The sequence below is a fragment of the Aptenodytes forsteri genome, unplaced genomic scaffold, assembly GCF_000699145.1.
Source record: "Aptenodytes forsteri isolate BGI_AS27 unplaced genomic scaffold, ASM69914v1 Scaffold192, whole genome shotgun sequence".
Taxonomy (NCBI): domain Eukaryota; kingdom Metazoa; phylum Chordata; class Aves; order Sphenisciformes; family Spheniscidae; genus Aptenodytes; species Aptenodytes forsteri.
In genome coordinates, this window is record NW_008794891.1 from 1,127,503 (window position 1) to 1,140,260 (window position 12,758).

Sequence of the window (12,758 nt, forward strand, 5' to 3'; positions counted from 1 at the left end):
GAGGAGAGGAGAGGAGAGGAGAGGAGAGGAGAGGAGAGGAGAGGAGAGGAGAGGAGAGGAGAGGAGAGGAGAGGAGAGGAGAGGAGAGGAGAGGAGAGGAGAGGAGAGGAAGGGAGAAGGGAGGAGAGGAGAGGAGAGGAGAGGAGAGGAGAGGAGAGGAGAGGAGAAGGAGAAGACCATAACAAAGAAGCAGAAGGACACACAGGACAATGAACTTTCTCTTGCTCCAACGGTCGGAGCTCCTTCTTTTGCACCTTTTCTATATGTTACTCCCCTCTGCTTTTGAAAAAAATATCACTTTCTGGCCTAAACTCAGTGCTGCCAACTGCTCCATAAGAACATATGAAGAGACATAGACGTAAGTAGTGCTGGATTATCAGGTAGTTTCGGCTGTATTCCTCTCTGTCCAGCTTGTCCTCCGGTTCTTCGGTAAAATTGGTATGGTTGGATCAAATGGGTAAGCTGTCCATTTGTGAATAGTACAGCTTATCGTGCTTTGTAGAAAATCAGGGCAGCAGTTGACACACATATTTTTATTCCCCTACTTCTGTAGGTAGTGTGAGTTTATACTTAGCTGCTGTTGCTTTTTAGGAAAAAAAAAAAAGTTTTACAGTCACGCGTTTCAAAAAAGTCAAACTTTTCCATGTCAAAGCCATTGTCAGCTCCAGAAGGGCTCCAAAATTTGAAGACAACCAGATGAAATGGAAACTTGTTCAGCTCAATTGCAGACCACTGCCTCTTCCTCAAATACCAAAGAGGCTTGACTATCTGGAGATGTTGGAAGGCGGCAAGCAAAGACATGACTGTCAGTCTGATGTCAAGAAACTTGGCAAATATTTTTTTACCTTCAGGGACCATCTCACTGCAGAGCAGGGGGAAATGAGTTATTCTTCAGTCCTATCTACCTCAACTCTGCTCATGGTGAAGGAAGCCATTCCCAGTAGGAACGGGTGCCCATACTTGGTATTTCTCAGGAGTGGTGTCACTCGGGGTTTACGTGCTCTTTTCTTCTCTTTTGCCCATTTTGGTCCAGAACTCTGCATCTTTAGTACTCCAGAAACATTCTGGGATGTAGAGCTGTGAGAAAAACAGCAGCAGGACCTGGTCTCCCCCAGTACCTCTGGCAGACACGGAGGTTGTTCCTGAACATGATCCACGTTTCTGGAGATTGACATCAACTCGTATTTTATATTCCTCTTATTGACAATAAAAGAAAGAAGGACAGAAAATCCACCTCGCCCTAATGCACTGGCAAGGGCTTCAGCTGTTTGCGGGCAGAGACAACCAACAGGCAGCGACTCTTCACATGGACCTCTTGGTACTCCATGGGAAATCCCACTGGGTATTGGACATCTTAGAGCCTGCAGTGCCAGGGTGCCGCAGCCTCTCTTGTGTATTGGTCCTTTGCAGTAAACAAGAGCCCTCGACTTGTTGCAGAGGCCAAGTTGTTTATTTCTTTAAAAGATGACAAGTTGTATCATATGGAGTCACAAAACTGGAGGTGGTGTTTTCTCATTGTGGGTAGGGAAGATCATGAATATTAGCGTCAAATACCTTTGTCAGATGGGCGATCTCCTTTTCAAAACAAAGAAAACGTGAAAACTAACTTCTCAGAACTGATGATATATCTCAGAACCAAACAGATTTTAAATAACAATTTGCATTTATCACTGATCATTGGAAATATCCTTCTAGAACAATCTTCCTTGCCTAAATCAGCTGCTGCCAGAAGAAGGTGAGGAGAGAGGCTACAAAATGGCAGCAGAGGAGCAGGAAGTATCAGCGAATACTTTTAATTGGTATTTAACGCCTGGAGTGCTACAGCAAGGACTGCAAGCCCTTAGCCCCCGGCATACTCAGTAGAGGGAAAGGCTGTTACTTGTTCTCCAGAACTTCAGCTGGTGAACTGGTCAGGTGATGGAGGACGTCCGTCTGAAAACACCGAGTATCTACAACTCATCTGTGAGAAGGATATGTCTTTTTCCGATCCCATCGGTAGGAACAAGCTCCTCATCTCTCTAAACACTTCCAGAAACGACAGCAGAAGCAGGCATTTCCAGGGAGGCAAGATGCCAAATACCAGAGGCACAACACTCCATCTGTTGCTGTGGGTGGTCCAGTCGCCTCCTCTTCATCTCTACAGCAAGTTTGATGGTACAGCCGAGAGCTCTCAACTGATTTCTTTGGCAGCTGCCTCTCCTTCCCCCCTTTGCAGATTGGCTTTCTTTTTCCAGGCTGCGTAAAGTGGAACAGCAGCGCAATGAGTTCTACCAGTCACTGGGAAAATCTGCTCTATCTGGTTCATCATTTTCCCCTTTCCTTTTTTAATTAGGAAAGCACAAAGAGATGAAATGATCTCCTTTCTGCTGCTAGGAGTAATGAACACATGATTATAGTAGTGCATTAACTGTCCTACTTGATTTTTTTTCGTTTTACAGTATTGCTTCGGCATCCAAATTTGCTCTCTATCCATCTGCTTTTTTCCTCGGAGAGACAGGCAAAAGCCATGACAAAGCAAACTTCTCTCTGCACGGTTTACAATCATCAGAGCTGTCTTCAAACTCCTGGCTCTGGTAGAAGCAATTAATCAAGGGCTCATTCATGCCTTTTACCTGAATGACTGGTTCATAAGGGGATAGTCTTCGTCAGGACCTGTTGATATTGCCCAAAGTGAAAACTTGTTTTTTCTAGGTTTTTAACACCTGACAGCATCTCAGATATATGTTGCAATCAACCAGGTGTTGTATAACACTGTTCAGGGCTGGGCTACGGACTTGTGCAGCAGCCGCATCGCAACAGCTTGGTGTCGGTGGTGGTGACGACTCCCCAGAAGCAAAATATCTATAGGCAATGCCTGCAGTACACGCATTTTATGGGGGTTTTTTAACAAAAACATTTAAATTATTTTTGCTAACTTTTGCATATCCACCAGATTCTTATAAAATCTCATAGTGGGAGAGAGGAGGACAAGGGAGTGAAGATCTCGGTGCTGTTCCACCTCTTGCTGCCGTGACCTAGGAGCGGGCAGGAATGCCAACGTCTTGTCTTTCCTCCCAGGGCACAAGTCTTCTGCGAGCTTCCCCGTCAGTGCGGGAAGGTGTAGAGAAGGAAACCTTTAAAGAATTGAATCTCAGTAATCTTGATCATATAGTCTTAAGATTAGATAAGTTTCCTCCATAGGTGATCTCTTGATCTTCCACTTGGCCAGAGGGAGAACGCAGTAATACAGTATTAGAATAAAATGCCCTGATGGTATTCCGGTTGAAATATTCAGATACAGGGGCCACCATCTAATTAGAAAACTGATGCTGCTGTTTGTCGTCTTGAAAGAGAAGAAAACAGTCCCTCAGGATTTCTCAGATGCAAATACGATCCACCACTGCCAACAGAAAGGTGGAAGTTCCTCTTGTGATAACCGCAGCGATGGCTTATTCCTCTCAACTACTAGAAACACTCCTGCAAGAAAAAAATGGCCAACAGACTCCATAATAAGTTTCCTGGAATGATCTTCCGGAAAGGCAATCTGCACAATTAGTGCTGTTTCATATTAATCCTGCCAAATCAGGCAAATTCAAGGCAAGTGGAGAACACAGGAAACAGGATAAAATTTCTATGTTTTCACATAATAAAATAATTTAATGTCACCAGCCATGAGGGCTTCAGGTGGCTCTTGCACGTAGATGTCCAGATGAGCTCGTTAACATTATTCATCTCTTTCACAGGGGAGGCAGGCTGGTATTTTACAACCTTTCACTCCCAAAAGTAACGCCGGGCAGGGCGGTGGCCGTGCTTCACTGTCATGTGCAGTGACAGGACCCAGGACATCTAGAGACCTGGATAAAGTAGCCTCCGTCGTGTAAGAGGTGCAGAGGAGTCCCCTAAGTCACAGGTCCCAGACTTGTTTGCCACAATCTGCATTTTTTCCTGGGAATTGCACGCTGTTTGTGCATGCACAGGAACACCCAGTGCCTTGCTGCTGCCTCAGGAGTGGTGCTGGTCAGTTGGCAACCTAACCTGGAGGAGAAAGATGCTGATGGAACGCACGTCAGCTCGGTAGCCTCCTCTGGCAGCGCTCAAACAGCGCTAAAATCCACAGGCAAAATGAAGGAGCAGGCGCTCTGACGGCACCCCAGCCAAGGACGCAGTAAAAGCCAGCACAGCATTTGGGAGATGAAAGCAGCACGTCTGGAATGAGAGAGGCACCCGACTTCAAACAAAAGTAAACGTGTAACGTACAGTTGTCGTTACTGCAGTTCAGTACAGCTGCAAAATGTCACATCAAATGTCTCTGGTGATTCCACATGTGTTGCCTTCGTGCCCTCGCTGGAGCAAATGGCAGGACGGGATCCCAAACGCCGAGATCTTAGAGCACTGTCAGACACTCAGCATCAAAGCGGTGCTCCTGGAGGCTGCGCCGGTACGGACATCTGGTGCCTGTGGGGGATAACAGACCGCCTAAAGCCATTTTCTGTGATCAGCTAAAGCACGGGGACGGCTGAGGTGGGACCAATGAACCGTTACAGGGACCTGCTCCCAGCAAAGCTTCAGCTCGGGGCCATCGGCTCCGCAACCAGAGAAACTGCAGCTACCAACCACCTGCGGGGACAGAAAACATGACCCCACGCCATCAAAGCCTCCAAATAAAACCGAAACAGTGCAGCGCAGAAAGGTGCCGGAGGAAAGGGGCCTCGGCAAGGACGGGGAGTCGTGTCCGCGGTATCTGCGGATGCTGGGGCACTGCAAAATTGGGCTGCGGTCAGCATGATGCTCTGCTACGAGAATATGGCTGGCTCTGCCGGAGGGACCAGCATGGGGAACCAGAATAGATGGCGAATAAGATCATTGTCTTCCCAGTGTCAGCAAGAGGCAATAAGCATCGTCCCCGACACGCAGCAGCTCCTGCTGCCCTTGCTCATCTCTTTTACGGGCAGCAGCCAGTTTGACGGTTCCTTTGCAGATTGTGGCCCCTCGCTGGTCCCGGTCATCCTTGCGGAGCCGTGGCAGATGTTCGAGTTGCTGATGGGGCGAGCGTGTCCCCCGAGCAGAGGATCGCGCAAGACGAGTGTCCAGACTGGAACTAGGCAGTGCCACTGTGGGTGACAGCAAAGTGCAGTGCTCCCTGGCTGTGTGGCACACCGAGGAAGAGGATTGCTTCCTCCAGTGACTCAAGAGGAGAGCTCTGCAGGGGGCGAGAATTCAGTTACCTTTTATTCCCCTCAAACCTCAGTGATATTGATTGCAACAGAGAAGCCAGCAGCGATAATGACTCTGCACAAACAAAGAGCATGGATCAGCTGTGCCACGGCCAGCACCCAGCGACTCTGGTCTTGGGGAGAGAAGCGTCTGCCCTCGAGCTGCCGTACGAGCGCTGTCCTTGTCAAGGAGCAGAGCAGTGTGATAGCTAATTAGCCAAACAGACGATCAAGCAGCCAAGCAGAACTGGGCTGTTCCAGAGCAAATCACCATCTCTCGCTAAGCCGAGCTGCTTTGATGGGGCCCTGCCGTATGCTGGGGCGTCCGAGCTCTGTCCCGAGGGGGGGACGCTGGTGGGGACCGGTGAGGGATGCATGGCCGAGCATCGTGGCGCAAGGAGGTTGGGCAGTGGCAGTGCGGCCCATGCGATTCCTGCTCTTTGTGTGTCTGCTCTGCTCCCAGGTACGAGGAGGAACCTCCGCAACGACCTGCTGGTAGCAGCCGATTCCATCACCAACACCATGTCATCGCTGGTGAAGGAACTTCATTCAGGTAAGAATTAATTTAGCAGCACATGCGTGCAGCAGAAAAAGGAGAGCTTGAAGCCACGAGTTGGAGATTTGTCTTTAGATTTATTTTTTATAAAAACTATTTAAAGCGTAATGCGAGATTATGTGTTCATTTTTTCAATGATAAAATGAAAAATAATCTTTATGGCTAACATCATTGAGAACTCCAAATACCTTCTGAACAGGCTTTCCATTGATTTTATCACTTGATAGTTAAGGCAGTACTCTGCAGATACAAACCTGGCTGATAGCACCGTTGGTGATTCATGAAGCAGACTCACATCTAGCTCCCTCGCTCCTGCGCATATTGATCCGTGCACGTATAACAGCACCAAGCAGCTTTTCCAGAGTACCCTGCAGGCATGTCCTGGACCACTTACTAGGCAGGAGAAGTGCCACTTCCCACTCCCACTTCTGGAAGTCGGAGCTCCTTAACAACACAAGCCAGCAAGTCAGAAGCCAGGGCAGACTTGTGAGTGAGTCTCCCCAAACTATTGCTTAGTGATGGCGATACTTGAGCAGCGGGTGAGACTCCTCTGCAACGAATCCCCATTAGACGCCGTAACCACAGATATATAGTAAATGTACCTGAGGCCAATTGCAACAAAGGATTAAACAGCGATGTGGAAAAAGGATAATTATTCCCTTCGTGCCTTTTTACTGTGTCGGTGCAGGTAAAAACCCTGATGGGACTGGAGCAGCTTCTGCTGTAGTCCAGGGACGCGTCCTGTGGCTCTCGAGCTTTGTCGGCGATGGAGTATACGATCATTTAGGATTCCATCAGCTTGTTTGTGGGCTGCCTTCTCTTTTAAGAAAGTAAAGCATTCTGTATTCGGACTGAACCTCACGGTTTCTGTTTCGCGCCTCCCCCGGCCCCTTGCTGTATCTGGTAGTTGCATCACATAATCCCCCCCATAAACCTATCAAGCTCTGTATTAAAACCAGTTAGGCTTTTTGTTGCCACTGCCCTTAATGGAGAAGTCACAGTTATAAACCGGGTTGATATTTTACTGCTAAGCAGTAAATTCACCCAGTCTAAACCCTGCGTCTTGGCTGCAAAGGCATCTGTGAGTTAATAAAGTCTTTCATGTATGACAGCAGCATCACTGGTGCCACTGCAGTGAAGGGCCGTGTGTTTCTTCAATAAATCACCATGCTCAAGACACACGGCTCTCTTCCCTCTAGGCTGAAACCCGGTGAACAAACCCTCTGCCCAAAACAGATGTCTGCAGTAATTTATTTTTTGCTTTTAATAGAAGAGCGCATTTGCAGCGGTATGGCTGAGCTCAGGGTCTGGTCCGGGGTGGCTGGTGACAGAGCTGCTGTCGGCTGGACCTGCGGGGCTTCTGCCCCCCCCCGCAATCCCTGAGAGTTTGGCAAATGCAAACAGCCCGGGTTTGCGCTATTGACAGCCCTTTCAGGCTTGTCAGGGATCGTGCAAAGCAGTTATCGTTCACAAGGGAGTGAAAATGGAATTAATTACAGTCTCCTACTTGAGGATATGCAGATACTAAAGAAGGCTCCCTTGAAAGTATCTGAAATCATTTCATTTGTGTAAATTAGGAAAAGCATGAGTTATCCTCAGCTGATGAGAGTCAGTGGGATTTAACACATATTGTCCCGGAGGTAAGCTGTGAGAATAGACACCTCCTCCAGCCCCAGGCTCGCCCGATATAGCTGCAGGCATTGTGTTTTGAGCATTTTGTGAGACACTGGTACGTGCACCACCCACGCCTCTGTTTGCCTCTCCGTACCTTTGCACGAGCTCAGAAAACAGATTCCTTTGGGAAGGAAACACTGCTCAGGGTTACCCCTTCCTAGATGGGCTTCCAGAGATGCTCTGATTGTCCCCCCGTCTGCCTTCTCCTGTGCTGATAGCCTAATGCTCCTGGTGCCGTCAAGGGAACACTGACATCATTTTTACTCCAACTGAGCTTAAAAAGGCACACACTGCTGATCTCCAGGGACCAGGCGTGATGCTGCTGGAGGTGGCTCAGCCCCTGCCCTGCAAAGCTGCCGAACGGGAGGCAGGTTCAGGACCCAGAGCGGCTGCTGAGCTCCAGGTCACGTCTCTTGTCATTAAAAATGCGTTCGGTTTTGTCAGTGATCTCTTCTGCATTCGCATTAAGGACTCATCGGTAGCCATCGCTGAGTAGGCAGAGACTGTGTGACTCCCAGATGTCTCATTGGTCCTGCTGTCAAAGCAACAAAGAGAGCAAATGTTTGTAAGATCTCCTTTGATCAGATCAATTCAAAATGCTTCAGTTTTTCAAATTGTGCCTTTTGTTGCAGGGTTTTCTCTCTTGCTCTCAGCAGCATGTGAAGCAGGCAGAAGTGATATCACTGCTCGTAATAACTGTTACCTGTTTACACAGGTCTCACTGAAATGTTGCGCAGAGAGATATGAGCCATCATCTGCAGAAGAATGTGACCTCCTGCTCCTGCTCTCTGCTACATAAATAAGAGCCTGGCCATAAACTCTCTTCAACTTAACCGGAGTTAAATATAATGAACCACCAGCTCTCAGACATAAAATGAACGCCTGTCTCTGGGGGCACAGCCTGTCACCAGTTATGTGGCTTTGCCCCAGTGTGAGCGATGGCGTCACTGAACACCTTGCGCGGGCAAAGGGTGCAATGCCGGGAGGGACCCTCCAAGGTGTTCGCCTCACCATAAACCGTTTTCATTTTTCGTCCTTAGATTTGACCTCAGCCTAAAAGCCGTGACTTCCTTCCCACGGTGTACGTTGTGCAGTTCTTCGTTTCTTACAGTGCTAAAATAAGCGTGCACAAGGGACTTCGGTCCTAACGCTACCTGGGCCAGGTAGTAGTCCACTAGTAGTCCACTCCTTTGGACAATGTAGACACTGCTTCCAGCTAGCACTCTACAACCTGTAATTATCCGATCAGGATGAAGCGGGGACTGTTTTGCCACCAGCAGTGAACAGGCACCGTGCCACAGAAGGGGTGGTGATGTTTCCATCCAGGTTCTCCTTGGGAGCCTGAACACTCGTCCTCCTTCCCCTCCAGTGCCAGCTATGCCTGATAAACCAAGTTCTTCCTTGCTGCAGAAAAGGCCCCCAAGTATCTGTTCTCTCACCTACTTGTCTCACGTGCGCTTTTTTTCTTTTTTTTTCTTGAAGCAGAGGAAGAAGATGAAGAAGAAATGGAAAAAATGCAGAATGGAAAGGACCGAGGTAAGGGGACAAACTACGGTCTCTGAGCCGTAAAGCATTTTCTGATTTGCTCCTCCGCAGGAGATCAGTTTGCCGTCTCCATTTGGAGTCCCGGGAGAGGGCTCTGAGTGCAGATGGCTCCGGGTGGAAGCAGCCCCCATTGCTGCTGCCGCTGTTACGCCACCTGCAGACACGGCACAGGTTTATCTGCCTGCTCCGGCCATCGCCACGCTGCCAGGTTGCTCTCTCCAACATCTGCCATGGCTTGAGATGACATCATGGCCAGAGTTTCTTCACCGTGTGTATTCAGCTTTCAAGAATGTTTTTCTTTCAGCAAAGGTCATGCACAGACCTTTGAAATGTGTAAGAGGAGGAGGAGGAGTTGCTTTGAGTGCTGCAAGAAATCCAGTTCAGACGAATATGTTAGAAAAAAAACAAAGCATGGGCTGGTTACCAGTGAAGTTCCTGAGTGGTGGGACCGTCATCTGCTGAACCGCTGCCTCCTGTGACCTTGGCTGGACAAATGTTCAGAATTACTCTGCTGATGGTAATCCTGTGTAGGCAGTGCCATCAGCTGAGCAGGGTTTCACAGGAGGTCTCTTTCATCTCTGCTATCCCTGGATTGCAGGTCTAGATACTAATCCTCCCCAGACCACGTCTTCCTTTGGTGCGAATGAATCCATAACATGTGCTAGCAGAGTTATTCCTGGGGCTGGAAGTGATCATCGCAGGCATGGAACGCAGCCCCGAGACTTGCAAACAACCGTGCAGCGTACGGTTGAGTTGGAAGGGCTCTGCAGGAGATCTGTTCCTCGTGTCGCGCTCCACAAGCGAACAAAAAAGCACCTCCCAGACCCTCCTTGGGAAGGGACCTTGCTCAGGGGTCTCTTGAGTTTTGCTTTCTATGTTTTAAACCAAAGCGTGAGAAATGGACTTGGACAGGTTTGAATCAGCCCAAGCATTTCTGTCTCACTTGAGCCAAACCTAATTTCAGCATCAACAAACTGGAACTTTTTATCCTTTTTTTGTTGTACGCACATTTTCCTTCTGGCTAAGCTGAAGTGACAGGGCTCACATTTCTCACTGAAAGAGCTTGTTTTCCTGAGTTTTCCTGTCCAGCGAGTTCTGCAAAGCATTTGGGTGTTTGGAAATGCTCTGTTTCCTGATGGCTTGTCCATCAGTATTAGACATTATGAGTTTGTAGGAAGAAGTGCAGTAGAACAGGAGTTTTCAAAGCAGAATCTCATTGGCTCTAAATCACAGGGCTCTCTGTGCCCTAGAACATTCCTCTTCAGTTAAATATTTTAGATGCTTAGCAGATGACCCTTCTGCTTTTTTTCCAAATGTGCATTGTATCTTGCATGGGAAATAGGGAAAGGGGGATTTTGAAGAGTTGAGATATGATGTATGGTAGCAGAGATGTAGTAAGACAAATTCAGCTCTGTTACTCATTGCAGCAGCATTGGAGTCGGGGAGGGGACGATGGAGACGTGTAACCAAAGGCAGAACTTGGTCCAAAAGCCTTCGTGTGGAATGTAAATATTATCTCTGCCAGAGAGTAAGTGATTTCTTAATGTCACAAAGTTAGTGAGATAAAAATCTGGCAGAAAAATCAAGGAACGATCGATATATAAACTGCAGTCCTCCTGCGGCGTGTGTACACTATGGGAGCTCCTCCAGACACCAAAGCACGCGTGGCGATGGGGAGTCCGGCTCTGGGTTTTGTGCGGGCTACGTCGAGGATGGGCATTAGGAAAGCGCCTGCTCTCTGCCCCATGTTACCTACAGGGACCCGTGGCCGGGATGCTCCGGGCGCGCAGGGTCTGACGGGGCTGGCCAGCAGTGCCCCGTGCCCACACCGAGCTCTACCTGCCCCGACTTCATTCTTTGCACAGTGACTGTGTGTGCATCCCCATCTCAGCAAAGCTCTCCCTAGCTGCCGCATCAGCCCGTTACTTCTTTCCATCCTGAACGGACGAGAATTAAAATTACTTGTAGCTCCTGTATTCCCCAGCTTCTACACTGGCGTAGACGAGGGAGATGCCGGTCCTCGCAGGGACGCTGCTGCGATGTGTTTCCTAGAGACAGCATCGCCCTTGTGCTTCCTCACAAGTTTCTTCACAAAGTTGTTTCATATTTCTCTGGGTCCCAATTAATCAACCTCAGAACTCGCTTCCCCGCTGGAGAGGCTTACGTTTGTACACTTGATATAGCAGCGGCGTGGTACGGCTTTAGCAGGATGAAATCATTCGGGAAGACTCCAAGTTGGCTGCGTCTTTTGTGGTTAGGATTACAAATTAAGGACCATCTCCAGAGAAGATGTCTGCGCGGGTTTCCAGGCACAGAAGAGCACAGTCGGGAGCTGGCAAAGCCATGTCCATCCAGTTGCGTTAGACGTCGCCCCACGGCAGTTCAGCCAGCCTTGGCGCTCTCTTTGTGTTACCCCTTCTTGAAACCTGGTGTCACGTACCCATACATTGCACGTGTGCCAGACGTTATTTCAGGTTGGACGCCTGCTTGGCTAGGGCTGTCCCGCAGTCACTGTTTGCCGTGGTCCTGCTGCCTCTCTCCAAGACAGCACGCTCCTGTTGGTGACCAAGGGGTGGACCCATGACAGTATCACCTGAAACAAGACTCTCCATGTGCTGGTCCCTTCGTGTATTGTCCGTTTGGATTTTATAACCCCCAAACCGCTAGAAAAGGGACTAAAGTGCTGTGATCTGCTCTCTCAAACTGCTGGAAGGAAGGGCATGGTTTGCAGCCCCATAAAATTTGTTAGACAAAAATATCCAATTTGAAATACACCTGCCCATACTGATCAAAACTGGAGTCCATGCAGCCATCTGTTCTTGGAAGATAGGACAGAGTCCATCCTCGGCAGGTTTACAGATGACACCAAACTGGGAGGAGTGGCTGATACCCCAGAGTGTCGTGCTGCCATCCAGAGGGACCTCGACAGGCTGGAGAAATGGGCTGGCAGGAACCTCATGCAGTTCAACAAGGAGAAGCACAAAGTCCTGGGAACAGTCCCAGGCACCAGGACAGGCTGGGGGCCACCTGCACACAGCTTTGCAGGGAAGAACCTGGGGTTCCCGGTGGACACCGAGTCGACCATGAGCCAGCAATGTGCCCTCGTGCAGCGAACGCGAATGGCATCCCAGGCTGCATTAGGCAAAGCATTGCCAGTCGAGGGAGGGGATCCTTCCCCTCTGCTCAGCACTGGTGAGGCCACCCCTGGAGCGCTGCGTCCAGTGCTGGGCTCCCCGGTACAAGAGGGACATGGACAGACTGGAGAGAGTCCAGTGAGGGGCCATGGCGATGATTAAGGCATTGAAGCATCTATCACAGGAGGAGAGGCTGAGAGAGCTGGGATCAAATCAACGTGTACAAATAACTGATGGAAAAGAGTAAAGAAAACTGAGCCAGAGATGTCTCAGTGGTGCCCAGAGAAAAGACAGGAGGCAATGGGCACACATCGAAATACAGGAAATTCTGTTTGAACACAAAAAAATACTTTTTAACTGTGAGGCACACACAACCTGTGTTGCCCAGAGAGGTCATGGGGTCTCTATCCTTGGAGGTACTCAGAACCTGATGTGTCAAGGTCCTGAGCAGCCTGCAGTGGCTGACCCTGCTTTGGGTGGGGGGTTGGACTGGGCGATCCCAGCGATGCTGGGATTTCTGGGATTTCCTGCTTGACCAACCTGATCTCCTTCCTCTGCTTTGTTGGGGGTTGGACTGGGCGATCCCAGCGATGCTGGGATTTCTGGGATTTCCTGCTTGACCAACCTGATCTCTATGACCAGGTGACCCGCCTGCCT

General features: G+C 49.2%; 1 protein-coding gene across 1 annotated transcript in view; it reads left to right on the forward strand.

Annotated features, from left to right (window-relative positions):
* The window catches only part of DTNB (dystrobrevin beta), a 200,928-nt gene that overhangs the window by 183,801 nt on the left and 4,369 nt on the right, over positions 1-12,758 (forward strand). Inside the window, exons 19-20 of the mRNA XM_019470972.1 lie at positions 5,656-5,745; positions 8,905-8,958. Of these exons, the coding sequence (XP_019326517.1) occupies positions 5,656-5,745; positions 8,905-8,958 (144 nt within the window). The remainder of the gene's footprint in view (positions 1-5,655; positions 5,746-8,904; positions 8,959-12,758) is intronic.